The sequence below is a fragment of the Wolffia australiana genome, chromosome 11 (assembly GCF_029677425.1).
Source record: "Wolffia australiana isolate 7733 chromosome 11, ASM2967742v1".
In the NCBI taxonomy this organism is placed as follows: Eukaryota; Viridiplantae; Streptophyta; class Magnoliopsida; order Alismatales; family Araceae; genus Wolffia; species Wolffia australiana.
This window is the reverse complement of record NC_135845.1, coordinates 3,146,715-3,167,281: the sequence shown is the minus strand read 5'-3', so window position 1 is coordinate 3,167,281 and position 20,567 is coordinate 3,146,715. Positions and strand designations below refer to the sequence as shown.

Sequence of the window (20,567 nt, the reverse complement as noted above, 5' to 3'; positions counted from 1 at the left end):
CTCTCTCTCCCCGTCTCTCTCTCTCTATCTCTTTCTCTCCCCCTTCTATCCACTCTCTCTCCCCCTCTCTCTCTCTCTCTCTCTCTCTCTCTCTCTCTCTTTCTAACTCTTTCTCACCCCAGTCCCCCCTCTCTCTCCCTCTTCCTATCTCTCTCTCTCCCCCACCCTATAGTCCTATACCCCTTCTCTCTCCCTCTATCTATGTCTCTCTCCCTTTTTCTTCTCTCTCTCTCTCCCCCCCTCTCTATCGCCATCTCTCCCATTCAATGCCCAACCAATACTGTCGTTTAGTACTCAACACATCGACATGACAGGTTAACCAATCAGTATGTCCAATTTCCTGATTAATTGAAATGGTTTATACATTTTATATATGAAAAGGAAAACGCATTTCTTCCGGGAAATGTTAAAGCTATTCCCGAAGTAAAAATCACGTAAATAAAGTTTTCTTTAATTTTTCCTGGGACGATTCCAGAGCAAAATTTACAAAATATTTTCCAAAACGATCGGCGAGGTTTATTGATAGCTTTTGATCCATCTGGTCGGTTTATTCACGTCAGTTATTTTACTAAAGAAAAAGGAAAGACGTAAAAAAAATCGACTTACTATCTCCAACACTTACTATGCATCGGGGCGCGTATTATATAAGCTGATTGACGCCTATGTTGTAAATAAATCCGTAATTTGGGTGTTGTACAGCTGTACAACGATCAGAAGGATTATTTCTACGACGAAAAGAAAAGGAAGATAAAAAATTCAACTCGCAATACCCACTCTCATATTCAACCAGGATTATGTTATACGTCAATTTATGCCACGTTCTAAAATAAAGGTGAAACGAACGCCGTGATAGACTTGGGTGTTCTAGAAACTTAACAATCTTGATCAATTATTTCCATTATGAAAAAGTAAAAAATAAATTTTAAAAAATCAACTCGCAATATTCAGCAGTTTTATGGATACAAAAAAATTATCGGTCAATTTAAGCTGATTTCAAAAATAATACTAAAATCATTTCCGTGCTGGATTCGGGTTTCCTAGAAATTTCGGCGGCGTCACTGATTATTGTCGTTAGAGAAAAAAAAAAGAAACAAGTTTTAAAAATCAACTCACAGTCTGCAGCTCTTTTATTAGAGAATTCAAGCCTATGTCAAAAATATCTCGCACAATCAGATTAGAGCCAGATTAGGGTGTTCTAGAAATTAAAGAGGCCTGATGAATTCTTTCCACCATAGAAAAGAAAAAAAAAATAAAAAGAATCTACCCGCACAATCCAACTTTTTTATTCGTCGAGCACATGTCATCGATGAACTTAAATTCAAGTCAAAAATCAAATTAAAACCAGTGCCGTGATGTATTTACGTGTTCTAGAAAGTCACCACGCCGGCCGACTATGTCCATACCAAAAAAAAAAAACCCAACTCGCAATACCCAGCTGTTCATCGCATCCAAGACACACGATAGTTCATTCTAAGAGCAAGTCAAAACTAAAATTAATACAACGCCGCCACGTACTCAAGTACTGTAGAAAAATAGAAAGCACATCTCATCAAGATTGCCGCGTGGCGCCAACCGCGAGCAGACAGTTCAACGAACGACGTTATTAAAAACGCAAAAACATGGGGCGGAAAACAGCTCTATTCTCAGGATAACACTTCCGCTTCCCAGCTGGACGCGACTAATCCCCTCAAAAATAGTAAAATCCCGTTTATTTTTGGAAAAACCACGGCCGTTGCCAGTTGACCACGAATCTTGTGGTGATCCGTCGAGTCAGTCAAAGCTGGCACAATTTCCCTCGTGCGCAACCGCGTTGTATCTACTTCGATAATATCCAATTATCGAATTATCGGACTATCTCTCCGAGTTGCACTATCGTTAGCAACCCAGCTACAAATACTCTTCCTCTCCCTCCTCTTCTCCGCATACGTTTTGTTCGTATTCATATGGGTTCTTGCGTGTCCACATGCGATGTTACGGTGATTGGCGGCGCCGCCGGGCCAGTGCCACCGTCAGCGAAGGTTATCGGGCTCGGCGGCGAGTTAAGAGAGTACACGGAGGCGGTCTCCGCCGCGGAGGCCCTGGCGGCGGAGTCTACGCGGTGCTTCCTCTGCAGCTCCGATAAGCTCTTCTGTAACAACTACATCCCCGCCGTCGATCCAGAGGAGCGGCTCGAGATGGGGCAGATTTACTACATCCTGGCCGTCGATAAGCTCCGGGAAACGCTCACGGCGGCGGAGATGACAGCTATGGCGAAGAAGGCGATAGCGGCGCTGGCGAAGGCGGCGGAGAAAGACGGGAGGAGGAGAACGATAAGGGTCGCGGCGGCGACGGAGTCTACGTGGGGGGAGGAGGAAGTCAATGGGTTTCTAGCGCCGGTGAAGGGGGACAGGCGGCCGCCGCCGTTACCCGCCGTTCAGAGGAAGATGAAGAGAGCCGGGTCGATGAAGAAGATGAAGGCTTCGCCCGGGGCTTATCGGAACCGGTCGGCCGTGGCGAGGTTCAGCTCGATACCCGAGTTTGGATCGGAGTAGATGATATTTCCGGGATGTTGAATTCTTCCGGAAGATTGTTTGGAGAGCATTCTCTAATTCTTAACAAGGCTGAGATTCTTATTTTTGTCAATTGTTATCGCTCTTGTTCCCTCAACGGTTAAACCTGAGATCGTTGTTGTTGAATTCTTCCGGAGGATTGTTCGGAGAGAATTCTCTAATTCTTAACAAGGCTGAGATTCTTATTTTTGTCCATTGTTATCGCTCTTGTTCCCTCAACGGTTAAACCTGAGATCGTTGTTGTTGAATTCTTCCGGAGGATTGTTCGGAGAGAATTCTCTAATTCTTAACAAGGCTGAGATTCTTATTTTTGTCAATTGTTATCGCTATTGTTCCCTCAACGGTTAAACCTGAGATCGTTGTTGTTGAATTCTTCCGGAGGATTGCTTGGCGAGAATTCTCTAATTCTTGAAAGGCTGAGATTCTTTTTCTTGTCAATTTTTACCGCTATTTTGCCTTCAACGGTTAAACCTGAGATCGTTGTGTTTGACAGAGCTTCACATGATTTTCCCCTTGAATTGTTCTTAATTTTTATTACTCCCATCTGAGATCGTTATTTTGTCAAAGAATTTGTACCAGGTTTTGAGTTGATTTGTTCCTACTTTGGTTGAACCACCTCAAGAACAACAGTTCTACCAACCATCCTCTTCTTGGTGTGGCTGAGATCGTAGTTTTGTAACAGATTAAAATACGATTTTATATTAAATTCATGTGATTTTCATTACACCCACCTGCCTCAAGAACAACCATTCTGTTATCAAAGTAATTTTCATTACCCTTTGGTTCTGCGAATGAGATCGTGGTCTTATCAAAATTCTACTCAATTTTCTTTTGAGATTATTCTAAATTTTACCACTTCCACCTCAAAAACAACCGTTATACAATCCCCGTCATGCTGGACCTTAGATTCTAGTTTTTAATCACTCCCATGTTAAAGCAACCCATTATTGATGATGCCCGTCTTGCTGAAACTGGGATCCTAATTAGGTCAAATTATCGCGCTATTTTACGCAATTTCTTCAAATTTCTACCACTTTCACCTCCACAACAAGTTTAAAACTGACATTAGACGTTGTTACTTGATAATGGTTTGGCCAGTATCTATTCAAAAAGGGATCTGTTTGTAGACAAAATAAAATCTGTTTTCTTCCCATCTAGGAGAACTATCCCACGCCGTCATAAAAAGGGAATGTCTAAAACCACGCCGGCAGAGTCAGGAACTAATGACCTACAGATAGCGATGGAGAGAGGAGAATCTGAACGTAGAACTCCATCCAGATGTATCTGTGAGGTTTGACCTTGAATTGGTCCCACATATTTTAGTTCCCGCTCAATTAGCTTTTTAACTCCCGCTCTATGTTCCATGTTAAAAGGAACATTCTTGAACATTATTCTCTAGAACGAGGGTTTTATTCTCTTTGGTTTTTCTTCCTTCTTCTCCCTTGTTCTCTCCCACCATGACCTGTGCTGCCAAGGAGTGGTAACAGGAATTCTATCCCAACATTTGGTATCAGAGCATGAAGTCTGGTCCAAGGAGGAAACAAGAGCAGATCCATGCCATGACGGGCTGGTGAATCTGCCTCGCAAGCCGGTGGGATGTCTTCAGCAGAAGGTGAGTGTGCTGGAACCTCTCTCGTGATGCCCAGGTCTCTGGTTGAGACTGGACATGGTTTCCCCGTCCTCTCCAAGCAGAATTATTCTTTATGGGCTATGAGAATGCAAGTTCTATTGGAGGCCAATGGCTTATGGGAAGCTATTGAGGCAGAGACGGTGAGGAAGAAGAAGGACCGGCAAGCATTATCGGTTATCTATGGCACAATATCTGATCAGATATTGGCTCAACTGGATAGCAAGCTGACAGCCAAGGAGACGTAGATGATGTTGAAGATGAAAAACTTGGGTGCTGCTTGTGTTCAAAAGGCTAGAGTGCAAGCCCTCAAATGCGAGTTCGAGCTGCTCATCATGGGAGAAGATGAGCTTGTGTCTGATTTTGCATGGAAGCTGTCCAAAGTTCTCACTCAGCTAAGGACCATGGGAGAGAAGTTAGAAGAAGGAGATGTGGTGGCCAAGCTACTCCGAGCCACTCCGAAAAAATTCAACTCTATTACATCCTCCATTGAGCAATTTGGGGAAAATGGAGTCAATGATGTTGGAAGAAGCAGTGGGATCCCTCAAGATACATGAAGACGAGTTTAAGGATTGCCAATCAAGAAGAGAGGAGCAAGTTCTGTTAGCGAGAGCTATCAAAAAGGGCAAGATGAAAGACGAAGATAAAAACTCCCGTGGCCATGGCCGTGGACGCGGCAAAGAAGAGGTTGTGGCCAAAGCGGTGATGGCAAAGGATGGAGCAAAGAAGAGGACTACAGACCTCGAGATAAGTCAAAAATTAAAAGTTACAGTTGTGATAAATTTGGGCATTTTGTTTCTGAATGCCGTAGCGAGAAGAGAGAGGAGAAGGTAAATTTGGCCAATGCTGAGGAGAAGGGCAAGTCGGCCTTGCTGATGACGTCGACAGAGCCTCTAGATCATGCACTACTCCAGGGGAGCGAGGGAGATCCTCCGATGCCAGATATGTGGTACCTTGACACGAGGGCTAACAACCATATGATGGGCATGAGAAGTCTGTTCTATCAGTTAGAAGAAGCTCACCTCGGTAGTGTTCGCTTTGGCGACGGGTCGATGGTGGGTATTCAAGGCAAAGGAAGCGTCATACTGTAGTGTTAAAATGGAGGAGAAATGACGCTGAGTAATGTTCTCTTTATCCCTAAATTATGCTCTAACATTTTGAGTATTGGGCAGCTTGATGAACAAGGTTGCAAGACTGTGATGGAGTGTGGTCATTTGATCATATACGATCAGCAAGGGAGACTGCTACGCATGTAAAGAAGACGAATGGTCGGGTATATCTGTTGAAGCAAGATAGTATTAGAGGTTGTTTGGTTTCGGTTGGTGACTTTGCTTCAGTATGGCATGAATGCTATGGGCATCTCAAGCACCAAGCATTGAAGTTGTTGGCTGATCGAGAGAGGGTCAAAGGATTACCCTCTCTACCGTCTCCAGACTAGTTATGTCGAAGTTGCATCACAGGCAAACCTTCGAGAGCTCCATTTACATCTTCATCAACATATAGAGCGAAGACACCCCTTGAGCAGTCCGATCACTCTGACTTATGTAGTCTGATCAGTCTATCAACATGGGGTGGTAGTTCTTATTTTATGTTGATTGTTGATGATTTTAGTAGACCCACTTATGTTGCCTTGCTGAAAAAGAAGTCTGAAGCCCTTGGTGCTTTCACAAAGTTTAAGTAGATCGTAGAAGGCGAGAAGAATGTGAAGGTCAAAGTTCTTAGGACTGACAGAGGAAGAGAGTTTTCTTCAGTAGAGTTTTCAGCTTATTATGATAAGAATGTCATAAAGAGACACTTGACATCTCCACTCGATCTAGCACTTGTAGGCCCTCATGTTAGGGAATCTGAGGACGGTCTTGCATTCGCCCAGCATGTTTCATCATTGCATAAGCATACTCATGATAGGATCACTAGCCAAAATGCATTGTACAAGCAAGCTGCTGATTTGCACCGTCGACCCCAAGTTTTTGATGTGGGAGACCTAGTGATGGTGAGACTCAAGCCGGAGAGATTTCTGCCGAGATGGCTACAAAGCTACACGCTCGTAGCACCGACTCGTTCTCGATCCTTCGAATAGTGGGCGATAATGCCTACGTCATCGAAATTTGCCCTATGTGGGGAATCAGCTCCATGCTTAACGTGGCAGACTTGGCTCTGTACCAAGCCCTTCTCTCCCCTTGACCCGGCCTCTCTAGACCCCCTCAATGTGAGTGAGTTTGCCGTGACCACTCCCCTGATTGTTTCGCCCGATTGGCATGAGGCAATCGATTGTATAATGTAGGAGGTAATTGACTATGCAGGGGACAAGGTATCATGAAGGTTCCTCGTGCGATGGTTGGGACGGACCAGTGCGGACGACACGTAGATCATGAAAGCAGAGCTACACCACCTTTGACCAGATCTCCTTCAACCACTGCCGTTTATTCCCCCCAACTCGTCGGAGTCGAGTTCTTCCGACCCCGAGAGGATTGATGGTGCGAAGCAGCCTGAGTTCCCAAAAGCATCTTTGGAGATGCCGACAACATCACCAGCACCACCGCCGGTTCGTGTCCAACCCGACCGGCATGCCAAGGCGACCGTGAAGGTGTCCGGGTTCAAATACCTCGGGTGAGATCACGTTCGTTCCTATCGATTCCGTTTGGTTTTATTCCATATTAGCATTTTTTCGTCAACTTCTTTCGGTTTACATCAGTGTCTTCTCGTGTGTGTGCCCTTTTTTTAATTCTGTTTTAGGATGGTGTTGAAGAAGCTCATATTCTTCTCTTTTATTTTAACTTTTTTTCTCGTTTTATGTAATGGGTGCCTCTCTTATATGAGCAACTCTCTTTCTCTCTCTCAAATTGTATATATACATGCATCTCATCCTATGGAATGAATTAAGGAGTATTTTTCTTTTCTTTGAACTCTCCTCTCTAACTCCAGAATTCTTCATGGTATCAGAGCCTTCTCTAGATTAGCTTGTTCAAGAAAAAATTTTGGGGTTCTCAGTTCTTTCTGCTCGAGATTTCTCACCAGGAAGTAGTGCTTCCCGAGGATTTCTCACCAGAAGTGTTTATGCTGAATTTCTGCTCGGGATTTCTCACCAGCCATTGCAAATTCTGGATTAGCTCGTTCAAAGGAAAAAAATTTCTGCCTTCCTAGTGACTGAATTACTACCCCTTTTTCTCACCAGAGGTGTTTGATGCTCGAAATTTCAGCAGATCTTTTCCTCTGTTCCGTTGCTCTTTGAATTTGTTGAGTTAGATTGCTCGGAATTTCAGCAGATATGTTCCTCCGTTCCGTCGCTCTTTGAATTTCGCCAGATCTATTCCTCTATTTCGTCGCTCTTTGAATCTGGAATTTCACCAGATCTGGTTCAACAGTCTCTCATCAGACCTTTCTGCTCGAAATCTCTACTCAAAATTTCTGCTCGAAAGTTCTGCTTGGAATTTCTTGGAATTTTTCACCAGATCAATAGCTTCAGCACTAGTTCTCCAGAATTTCTCACCAGTGCTATCTTGTAGTCGTTCTACAGCTTTAGTGCTGGTATCTCGACAGCTTGAGAGGCGTTTCATCTCAATAGTGGTATCTCAACAACTTCAGCACTACTTCAACATTGGTATCTCAACAACTTATTATTGAAGAAGCACTTATTACTATTGAAGAAGCACTACTTCAGCACTAGTTCTCCAGTTTCTTCAATTGGCCTTCCTAGTGATAGTCAGATATCTTTTGTGATACTATGGCTTCCACTAACTCCACCACTTCTGCTACTAGCCTGCCACCAGTAATGTCATCTAAATTGAACTCTCGGCACTATTCCCCGCCATGGATACCTTCTGAATTTAGATTTACCGGGCTAAATCTTCTACAATGGCATCAGTACGTTCAAACTACCATGAAAGGTAAACTTATGAAACATCCTGTGGAAGAGCCACCGTCGCCTAATGCCTCTCACTATGAAAATTGGCTCGACGTTGAAGGTGTGGATCACAGGTGGCTTCTTGACAGCATCAGTCTGTCCCATGCTACTGAATTCTTATCTCTAAACTCCGCCAAAGAGATATGGGATGTTGCTCAAGAATCTCAGTCGAAGCGGAACAACTTGGCCATTATCTATGAACTTGTTACTCGTTCTACTAACTTTGTCCAGGGTCCACGATCAGCTCGGGCTTATCAACTGGAATTGTTGTCCCTTTGGGCTGAGCTGGATCACTACATGCCACCTTATCCTCACTTAGTCAATTGTGGGTATGCTCTTCAACTCCGAGTATTCAAATGTCTTATGGGTCTGAATCTTGATTACGAGTCTTTAAGCGGCCAACTTCTTCATCGGGAAAAGGTTCCTACCTCGAAGGAAGCTTTTGTGGCCGTTCAGATGGAGGAAACTTGTCTCGGCATATTCCACTCTGAACTTGTCTCAGCAATGGCTGCTCAGCAATGTGGAAGATCATGTACTACATCTGTTCAGGGTGTGTCACCACATATATCCTCTCTTAAGGTGATATCACCTAATATGAACCACACGGCCCAGAAATCGGTGTCCACATGACATGGTATCCATGGTGATTCTTTCCTCTTCTGCAATTACTACAAGAAAAGGGGCCATACCAAGGAGACTTGCTACAAATTACAGAGGAAAAATGCTCATCAAAGCCACTTGGTAACTCATCTTCCTACCTCCTCCGGACAATTCAAGACTCTCTCTACGCCTCTGCCTGAAACATCCCAAACAACTGCTGAAGCCATATCTTCAACGGGAGACCAGCTCCAACGCGATGAAATCGACCAACTTTGACAGCTCCTTCAGTCAAAACTAATGGACACAACCTCCCTTATTCATCAAGGTAAACCTTCTCACTCTCCCAATATGCAATGGTGATGCGAAACGCCGATGGCCGGGATCGAGCGGCGCATTTCGCGTCACAGGAATAATGATGATATGATGCAAACACAATGAGATTTTATGATCGAGCAGTTAAGACACAAGGAGATAACGCGATGGACGGTGACGATCACCAAATAGATTGATCCGAAAGTCACACTCCCAATGACCCTCAAGACCACTAGACGTCTAGACGAGAGGGGCGTCTAACGGCCCTGATAAGTTTGGAATTTAAAGATCAAGTGACAGACCGTTTACCTCAAGAAAGTCCTGCTCCCACAACAGTGGCTGTTCCTAATCCGTCGTCGAGTGATGAGTGGCGGCAGAGGATGCGATAGCGGAGGACGGCACTGGAACAGGTAATAATACTGGTTAAGGATGGAGAGGAGACGAGCTGACCTTAAAATATGTAGTCCACGGCGTATCGAAGACGGGCGTAGAGATAGCGTTCCGGGGACGGATTCGTCTTGTCGTAGGCCGGAATGCCGGGAGGGATCAACGTGGCTTGGCGTAAGTGACGGGGCGGCACCGGTCGCGACTGGCAGTGGCGGTGGTGTAGAGCCACGGTACAGGGCAGAACGGCGGCGCAGGGGGGGTTGATGACGCGGGCGGCTCGGCGCGCGTGGAGCCACAGAGTGCGGCAGAACCGTGGCGATGGCGGACCCGCGGCGGGCGCGACCGCGCGCGCGTCGGATCACGGCTGGGCGCGAGTCCGCGGCGCTGTCGAAGCCGCGGCGCGGTGCGGGAGTCGCGGCGCGGAATGGGTCCGCGGCGCGGCGTGGGGTCGCGGCATGGAGCGGGTCCCCGACGCGGGCGGTGATGCGGGGTGGTCAGGAATCGGGGTTTGGGGCGGGGCGGCAATGGGAGAAGTGCCGGTCGAATCAAGAAGGGGGGGGGGGGGGGGAGGCCAAAGGGTGATGCAAGAATGGGGTGGTTATGGTCAAGAACGATGGAAGATGGTGGGGAATGGTCAAGAACGATGAGGGTGAAGAGGAAGATTCAAGAAACGATGGAAAGTGGTGGAAGATGGTCAAGAACGATGAGGGTGAAGAGGAAGATTCAAGAAACGATGGAAAGTGGTGGAAGATGGTCAAGAACGATAAGGGTGAAGAGGACGATTCAAGAAACGATGGGAGGAGAAGGGGAATGGTCAAGAACGATGAGGGTGAAGAGGAAGATTCAAGAAACGATGGAGAGATGAAGGATGGGGAGATGGACGGGTAGAGCCAAGAACCTGGCGTGGTGAGTTCTTGGTGGGTCGCGGGTGGTTCTCCTCGTTGGAGATGATTTCCCGAATGCAGCGCGGCGCCGTAGTCGTCGCGAACCTTCGAGGCCGCCCAGAGTGATCTCGATGGGTGCTCTCTCGATTCTTGATTTCAACAGCTTCTTGAAAATCTTTAACGTACTAGAGTGATCTCGACGGTACGGTTGAGCACGTCACGCCCGGAGTGATCTCGACGGACAGGACGTGGGCTCTACTCCTCGGAGTGGTCTCGATGAAGAGGTGGGGCTAGCCAAACCCCCTACGCTACGACTACGATAGGGGGAAGATTCTTGAAACAATTTCAATTCAAAAACTTCCAAATGTTCCTTGGGTATGCCCTCCCCTTATATAGGGAGGAGGGGTGCCAAGAGAACGTGGGGGGAGAGATCGAACCGTCGTGAAATGTGGTTCGGTCTCTCCTTACAAATTCAAATACAATTCTAAAATATAAAATCAAAGACGAGGACGGGAATGGGCCCTACGATATTGGCCCAGTCCCATAATTCGAAAAGAAATACATCACACGATAAAAGAAAGAATGATAAAGGCTTGCTTACCCGGAGTACTTGAACCCCGGATGACGGACGTCGACTCGAGCGCCTCGGCGTGGCTGATGGCGCGTCATCGTGTCGTCCTCGGGTGGCGTCGTCGTCGCTGAGCCGCCATCTGATGGATGGTCCTCCATCAAATGGATAGCTGACTCAAGTGCCACAGCTCATATGACTCCTATATCCTAGTGTTTTCTCAACTATACACCCTCTTCTAGTTCTCATCAAGTTTGCACTTCTAGTATTTCGGGCGCTCGATGGTTAGTGATCTTTATGGACGATTTTACCCACATGACATGGGCATATCTCCTCAAGCATAAATCAGACCTCTCAAAAACTATAGTTTCATTTCATGCCCTTATCCAAAATCAGTTTGCTACATCCATCAAATGCTTCCGCTTTGATAATGCTCGTGAATATGTTAATTCCACTATCTCTAACTTCTTCACCTTGCACGGCATTGTCCATGAGACATCCTGCCCCTACACGCTCCAAACAGAATGGCCTTGCTGAACGAAAGTTCCTTCACACGTATCTGGCTTATCACTACCTCCCTCCTCTTCGCCATCTTGTGATGAGTCCCTTGATTTCTTGGTAACCCTTTCACCTCCCTCCTTGTCTCCTCTCATTACTTGTCCTCCATCCGTTTCTCCCACTTTGACCCCCCCCCGATACTTGATAACCCCACAAACTACCCTCTCATCCATGTCCCTACCGCAATAGCTACACCTCCTACTACTGAACCTAACCATCCACCATCTCATGACGACCGTCCCATTGCCCTCCGAAAGGCCCCTCGCAAATGCACCATCAAACCCTTATACCTGTTGGCCAATTATCTTTCCTCCCCGTCTTACCGTGCCCTATCTTGACTCTGTTGTTGTCCCCAAGACCGTGGCTGAAGCGTTGGCTTCCTCTAAATGGCACCATGCTATGGAGGAGGAATTGGATGCCTTGGAAAAAAACCGGACATGGGACCTCATCCCTTTACCTTTGGGCAAGCACCTAGTTGGCTGTTGCTGGGTATATACATCAAGTATTAGTTGGATGGATCAATTGAATGGTACAAGGCATGCCCTGTAGCCAAAGGTTATACTCAACAATTTGGAGTTGACTATCTGGAGACATTTGCACCGGTGGCAAAAATGAACACTGTTGGCCTTATTATTGAACTTGCAGCTCATCATGATTGGCCTCTTCATCATTTTGATGTCAAGAATGCCTTTCTTCATGGTGATCTCCGTGAAGAAGTTTATATGGCCCTGCCTCCTGGCTATGCGGTTCCTTCTTCGGCATCTCCCTTGGTGTGTCGTCTTAAGAAGGCCCTCCATGGCTTGAAGCAATCTACTCGGGCTTGGTTTGGTCACTTTACGCGCTCAATGAAAATGTTTGGCTACTCTCAGTGCAATGGAGATCATACCCTTTTCTACCATCATTCCCCGTCCTGGGGAGTCACCATTCTTCTTGTGTACGTGGATGATATTATTATTACGAGGAATGACTCGCAAGCAACGGATCAATTGGTGACTTACCTTGCTGGTGAGTTTGATATTAAACATATTGGCTTACTCAGATACTTCCTCGGCATTGAGGGGGCATATTCAGCGACTGACATCTTCCGTTGCCAACGGAAATATATTATTGATCTTCTTCACGATCTTGGCAAGGTGAACTCACAACCTCTTACTACTCCCATTGAGGTGAACCATTGGCTATCTCTAATGAAACATGAGGAGGTTGTTGATCAAGGAAGGTATCAAAGATTGGTTGGTAAGCTAAGGTATCTTACTCACACTCGTCCTGACATTGCCTATGCAGTTGGTGTGTTAAGCCAATTTATGTATGCCCCGAAGATATGTCATATGCATACTCCCAACAGCGTACTCCGTTATCTCAAAGGAACTGTTGGTCTCGGTCTTCATTTCAAGCGTAAAAATTGTCTCCAATTGGCTGTCTACATAGATGCCGACTATGCTGGCTCTCATGTTGATCGCCGATCAACGACAGGTTACTCCACCTTTCTTGGAGAGAATATTATCACATGGAGAATTAAAAAACAGCCTGTTGTATCTTAGTCTAGTGCTGGAGCCGAGTTCATTGCTCTGGCACAAGGCATTTGTGAGGCATTATGGATCACCAATCTCCTTGCAGAATTGAAGCTGTCGTGGAATCAACCTACTCGAATATTATGTGATAACAAGTCAGCTATCAGCATCACCCATGATCCAGTGCAGCATGACCATACGAAGTATGTTGAAGTGGATCATCCCTTCATCAAAGAGAAGGTGGAGTCAGGAATCTCTTGCATATCATATGTTCCCTCCACTCATCACCGAGCTGATATTCTTACTAAAGGACTGTTGCTCCGCGCTTCTAGGATTTGTGTAGCAAACTGGGAATGATAATATCCACTCGCCAGTTTGAGGGGGACTGTTGAAGAAACTCATATTCTTCTCTTTTATTTTAACTTTTTTTTCTCATTTTATGTAATGGGCCCCTCTCTTATATGGGCAACTCTCTCTCTCTCTCTCAAATTGTATTAATATGTACATCTCATCCTATGGAATGAATTAACGAGTACTTTTCTTTTCTTTGAACTCTCCTCTCTAACTCCAGAATTCTCCACTCTATCGATTCCATTGGGTTTTATTCCGTATTCGCGTTTGTTCGTCGATTTCTTTTGGTTTACGTCAGTGTCTTCTTGTGTGCGTGCCCTTTTTTTAATTCTGTTTTAGGATGGGGTGGTAGTCTAAGCACTTGGACCCCTTCCCCATCCCTCACTCTCTTTTCCCTTTTATTTTTATTCTCTTGTAATTGGGGACCGGTTCTATAAGGGTCCCTTAGTGGATCAGCCTCTCCACACTCTCTTTTGTGTCCTCTTAGGCCCATTTATCCCTCCTATATAAGGGAAGAAGGGTGCCCTAAGAGTCCTGGGACTTGTTTTCTTTCTAAAGAGTTTTGTTGTTGCAAGAGAAGGTAGGTCCCGCCTCCTAGAAGAAGAAGAAAGGGGAGACTGAGGAGAGGTAGTTTGGTGAGAAGAACGTCCAAGGCAGGAGAGGGAGCACATGTCGTTAACCTGCATAGCTTCTTACCCCCCCCAGATGGTCATTTTCTTCTCTTTCGTCATGTGTGGTGCAACCGCGGCCAGGGCCGTCGGGGGCGGTCTTACGTGTCGCCCTCACCGACAAAGTGCCTAGATCCGCCGATTTGCTGACCGAGTAGTGTCAACCCACGGCGGGAGTTGACGAACAACTTTCGTGTTCCACCTAGACCTGCCAGACCCGGAGCCCCGTCTGACGAGGCTGCTCGATCCTACGCGAGAGTCGTGGATCAATCTGACTGCAAACTGCCTTGACCGCGGATTGACTTGACAAGGATTCCAGGTCGTGGATCGTTTGACAGTGGCTCACGGAACGTGGTTCATCTTGGCCGCGGGGTCAACTGATCGGGATAGTATCCGGCCGTAACCTTTCTTAACTTGAAGGACTGGTCAGGGATATTTCTGGACGTGTATACCGTGGCCGGGGACTTCTCGTTTGACCCATGGTGCTGAGGCATTGAACCTGCTCGCGCGATGGGATAGACGTCGACTCCGTGGTGGCCCGACTAGCTGGACCTCCGATCTACTAGGTCTCCATTTTTCGGGGTTCTTGCAGCAGATGCCCATATCCGTTGGCCACGATCCCACCGGCCGCCAACAGTGGACTCCCATTGCTGCTAACTGAGGGTCCCAACCGCACCGAGCGAAAGCCTCTTTACCGTGGCACCGTTCAACCAGTGATTGCATGTCTGGGGTCGTCGTGTCTACGGATTGCCATCTGAGCCTGTTCGGCCCCATCGACACACTGTACAACCGCTACCTTCTCCTCAGTCATTCCCCCCTTGACCGTCCGCTCCATCTAGAGACTGTCAAACCATGCCGGTCCCTTCTTTGGCACCTCCCGCCACGGACACCTCCCGCGACTGCTCCAAATGCATCAGTGCAGAATGACTTCGGCACGGTAGACACCGATGAGGTATGTTGTCTCTCTGTAGTATACTTTCTGGTTTCCTCCCCCGCACTCGGGTTAGATATAGGTGAGAGAGGAGGGTTGTGCATGAACTATGAGTAATTTGAGCATCTATTGGTACGCGCTGAGCCCGCCTGTCATGTGTGGGCCCCAACAGATTAATTTCGTTCGGCGCCATAGCCGCCTTCATCCCCTCTGATGAGGTTCAAGAGGTCATCCTGCCGTCAACCGGCGACTCCGTCGAGCTCGGAAATTTGGCACCTCCAGCTAGTCGACACCTGCACATACGACACATAGGCGCAATACGCATTGCATTGAGTTGAATTCCCCAAATAGAGTTTCCCATCAGACGACGACACCGTCAACATTAAATACCATTACCTCTCATCGGTACTGAGCCATCATATTCGGTGCCGACCGGACGAAGACACCGTCAACATTAAATACCACTACCTCTCATCGGTACCAAGCCATCATATTCGATGCCGACCGGACGACGCCCTAGATGACGTCTGACATCAGTGAGACTGATGGTCGACAACAAATCTGCCATTGCCCTTGGCAAGAATCTCATCTACCATAGTCTCTCGAAGCACATCGACACAAGGTTTCCTTTTATCAGGGAGTACATTGAAGAAGGTAAAGTTAATGTACATCATGTCAGCTCAGAAGATCAGCTGGCTGACATATTCATGAAAGCTCTCGGACGGCTGAAGTTCGTGGAGCTACGGTGAAACTGGGAGTTCAAAGCGTCCGCGGGGAACGACATCAAGATCAAGGAGGAGATTGTGGGGTTTGACCTTGAATCGCTCCCACATATTTTAGTTCCCGCCCAATTAGCATTTTAACTCCCGCTCTATGTTCCATGTTAAAAGGAACATTCTTGAACATTATTCTCTAGAACGTGGGTTTTATTCTCTTTGGTTTTTCTTCCTTCCTCTTCTCCCTTGTTCTCTCCCAGCAGGACCTGTGTTGCCAAGGAGTGGCAATAGGGATTCTATCCCAGCAGTATCACTGGTTTTAAATATTCATTCTTGATATACCTGAATCTTTTTTAGAACGGACAAAATTATGGATGCAGTATCAAAAAGTTGGATGACAGAATAAGAGGTGGGGACTAATCTTATCCATAAGTTAGCACAAACCCTAATAGGAGTTGTCAGCTGGTTAGAAGAAAAATCTTATCCACTGTTCTAGCCTTTTAGATCGATGCAGCGGTTTGTGCTTGAGAGAAGGATGCGGGATAAAATCATAAAACAACATGTCGACCTAGTTGACCAAGTAGTCTGGATGGGGGTTCCCTTTAATATGTAATATGTATTCATTATGCAACTATCAAGTAATTTTATAGAATCTGGAGATACTTGATCCTTATTTGGTCACCTCGAGAGAATAAATGGAATCAATGACAAATAAGTAAGATTTGTAATATATTGTATTTGTTCAAATAAAAGTATTTTAAAGAATGTGTGTTTATATTTTAAATTAATAATATTGGCACAAAATCGATGTCATACTTGCTCATGGGTCACATGAAAATATGTCATTTTTTACGTTATGCAGACTATTTGTTCAAATTATGAGTCATTTAAATTATATAATTATTTTTTAAGCGGAAAATTATTATGTAAAGTGTGATTTAGTGATAATTTCTTAGTTAGTCCATGTCGGGATGGTCTTCTTGTACAGCCGGTGCAAGAGTAGTGTGATGTGCGGTCAGGTTTGATTTTTCGGACCGAATATCGGACACTTCCACAGTACATTGCACCGTGCATCGACCATGGGCATGTGCGGTGCAAATGTGTGTTTATGTGTGGTTTTTCTAAAAAATTTCAAACGTGACAGTGAGACTCCAAATACAGCGGACTGAACATTCTCACGACGAACAGTGTTGGGACACTCTAAGTCTGTTGCTGGGTTCAATCTGAGCTGTAAGAACAGTCTCTGCCATTTTCAAGTTACATTGGCTAATTTATTTGTGTCATTTTGATTAATGGCATTAATCTTATTCATTTGATCATATGTTATCTTCTCTTGCGGCTTAAACTACCAAAATTTCATTTATTTGTTTGATTATCTGTTCTATCCTGCTTGGCCGGAAATTCTAAAGCAGAATAACATAATGCGACGAAAATCATTTCAATTAAGCAAAAAACAATAAAAGATATTCCTCTCTATCCTCTTTTCAGTCCAAATGCTACAAGATTTGGATTGGTTGAGATAAGGGAATGATTCAGGTTGTCCTAGATTTTACCCTTCTATAACATTCCAAACATTCCTCAGTAGATTTTACCCTTCTATAATCATGACTCATTCCCTGTTTAATTTACATCAGTAAGAGTTTTCACCCTCCTACAATTCATTCAGTTTTAATGGGGTTTTCTAAATGATGGTTCAATGCTTTGATGCACTTGTCTTATAACCGATGCTTCATTTATCATGTCCAGAGATCTGATTTTAGGCAGATCTATGGTCTGAAACAACATTAATGGAATTCATTAATTCTATAACAGTCAAGAGATATGATTAAAATCAGATGTGTCGACTCCAACAAGATAGCTAATTTTATTCTACTTAATACATTCAAGAGATTTGATTTTAATCAGGTGTCTGGACTGTAAGAGGATAAATGGACTTCACTAATGTTATTCTAGGATGATTTTGCACAGATGGAATCGACTCTTTTCTCATTAAAGTTGTAGCAGACTGCTACTCTACTAGTAGCAGTTTCTATAATGCATTAATGTCATCCTATGCTCTTCTTTTCTCTTCTCTTATCTTCTCTTATCTTTGTTGGGTTCTATCGGCCTAGATCTGGATGAAGAAGAGGATTCCATGCAGCAGAAGACATGTAACAAAATCAAACAACAGTGATAAAACCATTGAAACGAAGTACCTTTGCATGGATCACATGCATGATTTCTTGGATCCTTGAGCGAGACGAGTCGAGCTGCTCAAGTGTGCAACCTCTAGACGTATCCATGCGATCCTCAGCATGTTGGATCTCCTCCTTCTCTTGACGAGGCCCGTTCTACCTCCATCTTCATCATTATGTCATCCCAATTGCATTGGGAGTAGAGAGAAGTCATGGGGGGAAGGGAGAAGAAAGGGAAGGCCCTTGAACAAATCGGACTTGGTTGAATTTTGTTCAGGGCCTTCCCCAATTCTTAAAACCCCCAAAACGTATGTATATCTTCCAACGTCCAAAAGACCATTTGCGTGTCACCCTCTAGGCCCATGTATTAGTCTAATTAACGACTCTAGTGGCCCAATAACCTTTATTGATCTTCCAAATTAATTAACTATATCATCATGTAGATTAATTAAAGTCGGATTGATTTAACCCAATCGATACAATGAGTTTCCAACACGCGGGGTTGCCAAGCTCCACTTGCTCTAGAAGATATAAAGGAGAGTGTATCGACTCACTCTTGAAACCTATTCGTCATCAATTACCGTGTATGTATAGTCCCTCATCCACTTGATGCTCCTAGGATGACTAAGGGTATGGTCAACTGTCAAACCCTAATTGGTCATCCGAGTTAGTACTGGTGCATTCTAAAATCATCATAGAACTCTTCTCTGATATTTCACTACCTTGGCCAAGGACTTCATCGTATTGTCTTTCTTGAGTTGTCACCTCTTATACTGAGGGTGGATAATCCCATATTGACCATTCAATCGTCTTTGTAAACTTCTTGATGCACCCGAACTAAGACTATTTAGAATCCCATGATTAGGGACACAGAGGTCATAGTCAAAGTACAATTTTCCGTTCACAAGACGTCTCTGGTGTCTCAGGTCTAAGGACCACTTACACAACTGTGACGTGAATCAACCTAATTGACAATTCGGTATAATACCATTCAGGGATTCGTACGAATCAATTCAGTGAACTCTTTCTACTAAAGAGCGCCCACTGTCTATCCTTAGTGTCTCCGCACTAATGGCTACAAGAATGACCATACTCATCATATGAGTGAGGCTAGATAGTGCTATACTATCTGCATACTTCGATGTCCTTCTTGAGTATCCTTTGAATAGGAATATTTAGAACACATGCATAATGACTAGCGATCTCCAAATTAGGATCTCATCATAATTCGCTTACTCAGATCATGTATTCATGGACTTCATTATAAGCATCACACGTGCATTGTAATGAATATGCTCTTTTAATGAATATGGAATGAGATGTGGAAGTGTGTGATTGGCTTGCTGGCCACATATATTTCCATCAATCTTCTATTATCTTATCTTTTCTTTTCTTTTCTGCTCATCTCTTCTTTTATGTTCTTTGCACTTATCTTCTCTTCTATTCTCTTTATGGGATTCAATAATTCATTAAACTTACATGTAATTATTGCATTTTTTAATATTTGAACTTCTTGAAATTTGAGCTTTTGAATTTTTGGATTTCTGACTTGCTGATCGTCCAAACTTTCTGAAGTTCTGAATGATTAGTAGTTTAGCATAGACCCTTACCCAATAAATATCATGTAGAAAGGAGTTACCCCCTCCTCCATGGATAGCAAAACTGATGGCGCGTCGCCACCGATCGTCATCGAGCCAGCAGCAGAGGAGCAGCAGGACGTCACCGACCCAGCACACGAGGAGCCGTCACTACCCAGCTCGCCACCGAGACGGATCCAGCCACCACGACGAGCCGCCGCAGCAACACGGGATCCCGGATTCCGTTATACGGCATGACGCGGACGCCGACCACCGGGGCACACCGATACCTTCGGTTACTTTATTCTATAGCTTTTTGCTCTTATCGTGTTGTCGTGTAGCGGGGGAAGGGCCCATATGAGGAACTCTTCCCCCCCCCCCCCCTTTTTCTATGTTGGGCTTGACAAGCCTGTTTTCCTTATTTCCTTTCCTTATTTCCTTTCCTTTTTGTTTTTGTTTTGTTGTTTTTGGACTTAAGGAAGGGCCCATCTTCACCCATATATAAGGGGAAGAGGTGGGCGCTTCCTCACGCTAAACCTAATTTGAAGAATCGACGTTGAAAGAAAAGCGTCAGGTCGTGGGGAGAAGAGGAGAAGAAAGAAGAAGAAGGAAGAAGGAGAAGAAAGAAGAAGAAGGAAGAAGAAGGAGAGGGAGGAGAAGGAAGGGAAAGAGGGGACGGGAACTGCCGCTGGTACCCCGGCCGATCGAACGCACGGCCGCCAACCGAGCTCGCAGCCGCCGTTCGAGCAGCGCGCCGCCGCGACCGGTTGCACCGCCGCGACCGGGTTGCACCGCCGCCGCGCACCCGGGTTGCACCGCCGCGGCGCAGCCTCTCCGCGCCGCCGCTCCCGCGGCCAGCCCGAGCCGCCGACCGCGCGACCAGCCGCCCGGAACTGCACCGCCGCGCAACCTCCCGCGCCTCTGCTCGCGGCCAGCCCGAGCCGCCGACGAGCTCGCGACCGCCCGTTCGAGCGCCGCGCCAGCAGCCGGTTGCACCGCCGCGCGATTGGGCTGTACCGCCGCTGCGCAGTCTCTCGCACGCTGCTCGCGCGCCAACCCGAGCCGCCGACGCGCGACCAGCCGCCCGGGATTGCACCGCCGCCACGCCGGCCATTTGCGCCTCTACTCGCGGCCATCCTGAGCCGCCGACCGCGTGGCCAGCCGCCCAGCCGCCGCCGCGCGGCCGGATTGCACCGCCGCCGCGCAGCCGCCTCACACCGCCCCTCGCGCGGCCAGCCCGAGCCGCCGACCGC

At 46.0% G+C, this 20,567-nt stretch overlaps 1 protein-coding gene across 1 annotated transcript; it reads left to right on the top strand.

Annotated features, from left to right (window-relative positions):
• Positions 1-1,768: 1,768 nt before the first annotated feature.
• On the top strand, positions 1,769-2,622 carry LOC144709671 (uncharacterized). Its single transcript, XM_078583279.1, has one exon. It carries the CDS (start codon positions 1,944-1,946, stop codon positions 2,529-2,531), a length of 588 nt encoding a protein of 195 aa, XP_078439405.1. The 5' UTR covers positions 1,769-1,943; the 3' UTR covers positions 2,532-2,622.
• The last annotated feature ends 17,945 nt before the right edge of the window (positions 2,623-20,567 follow it).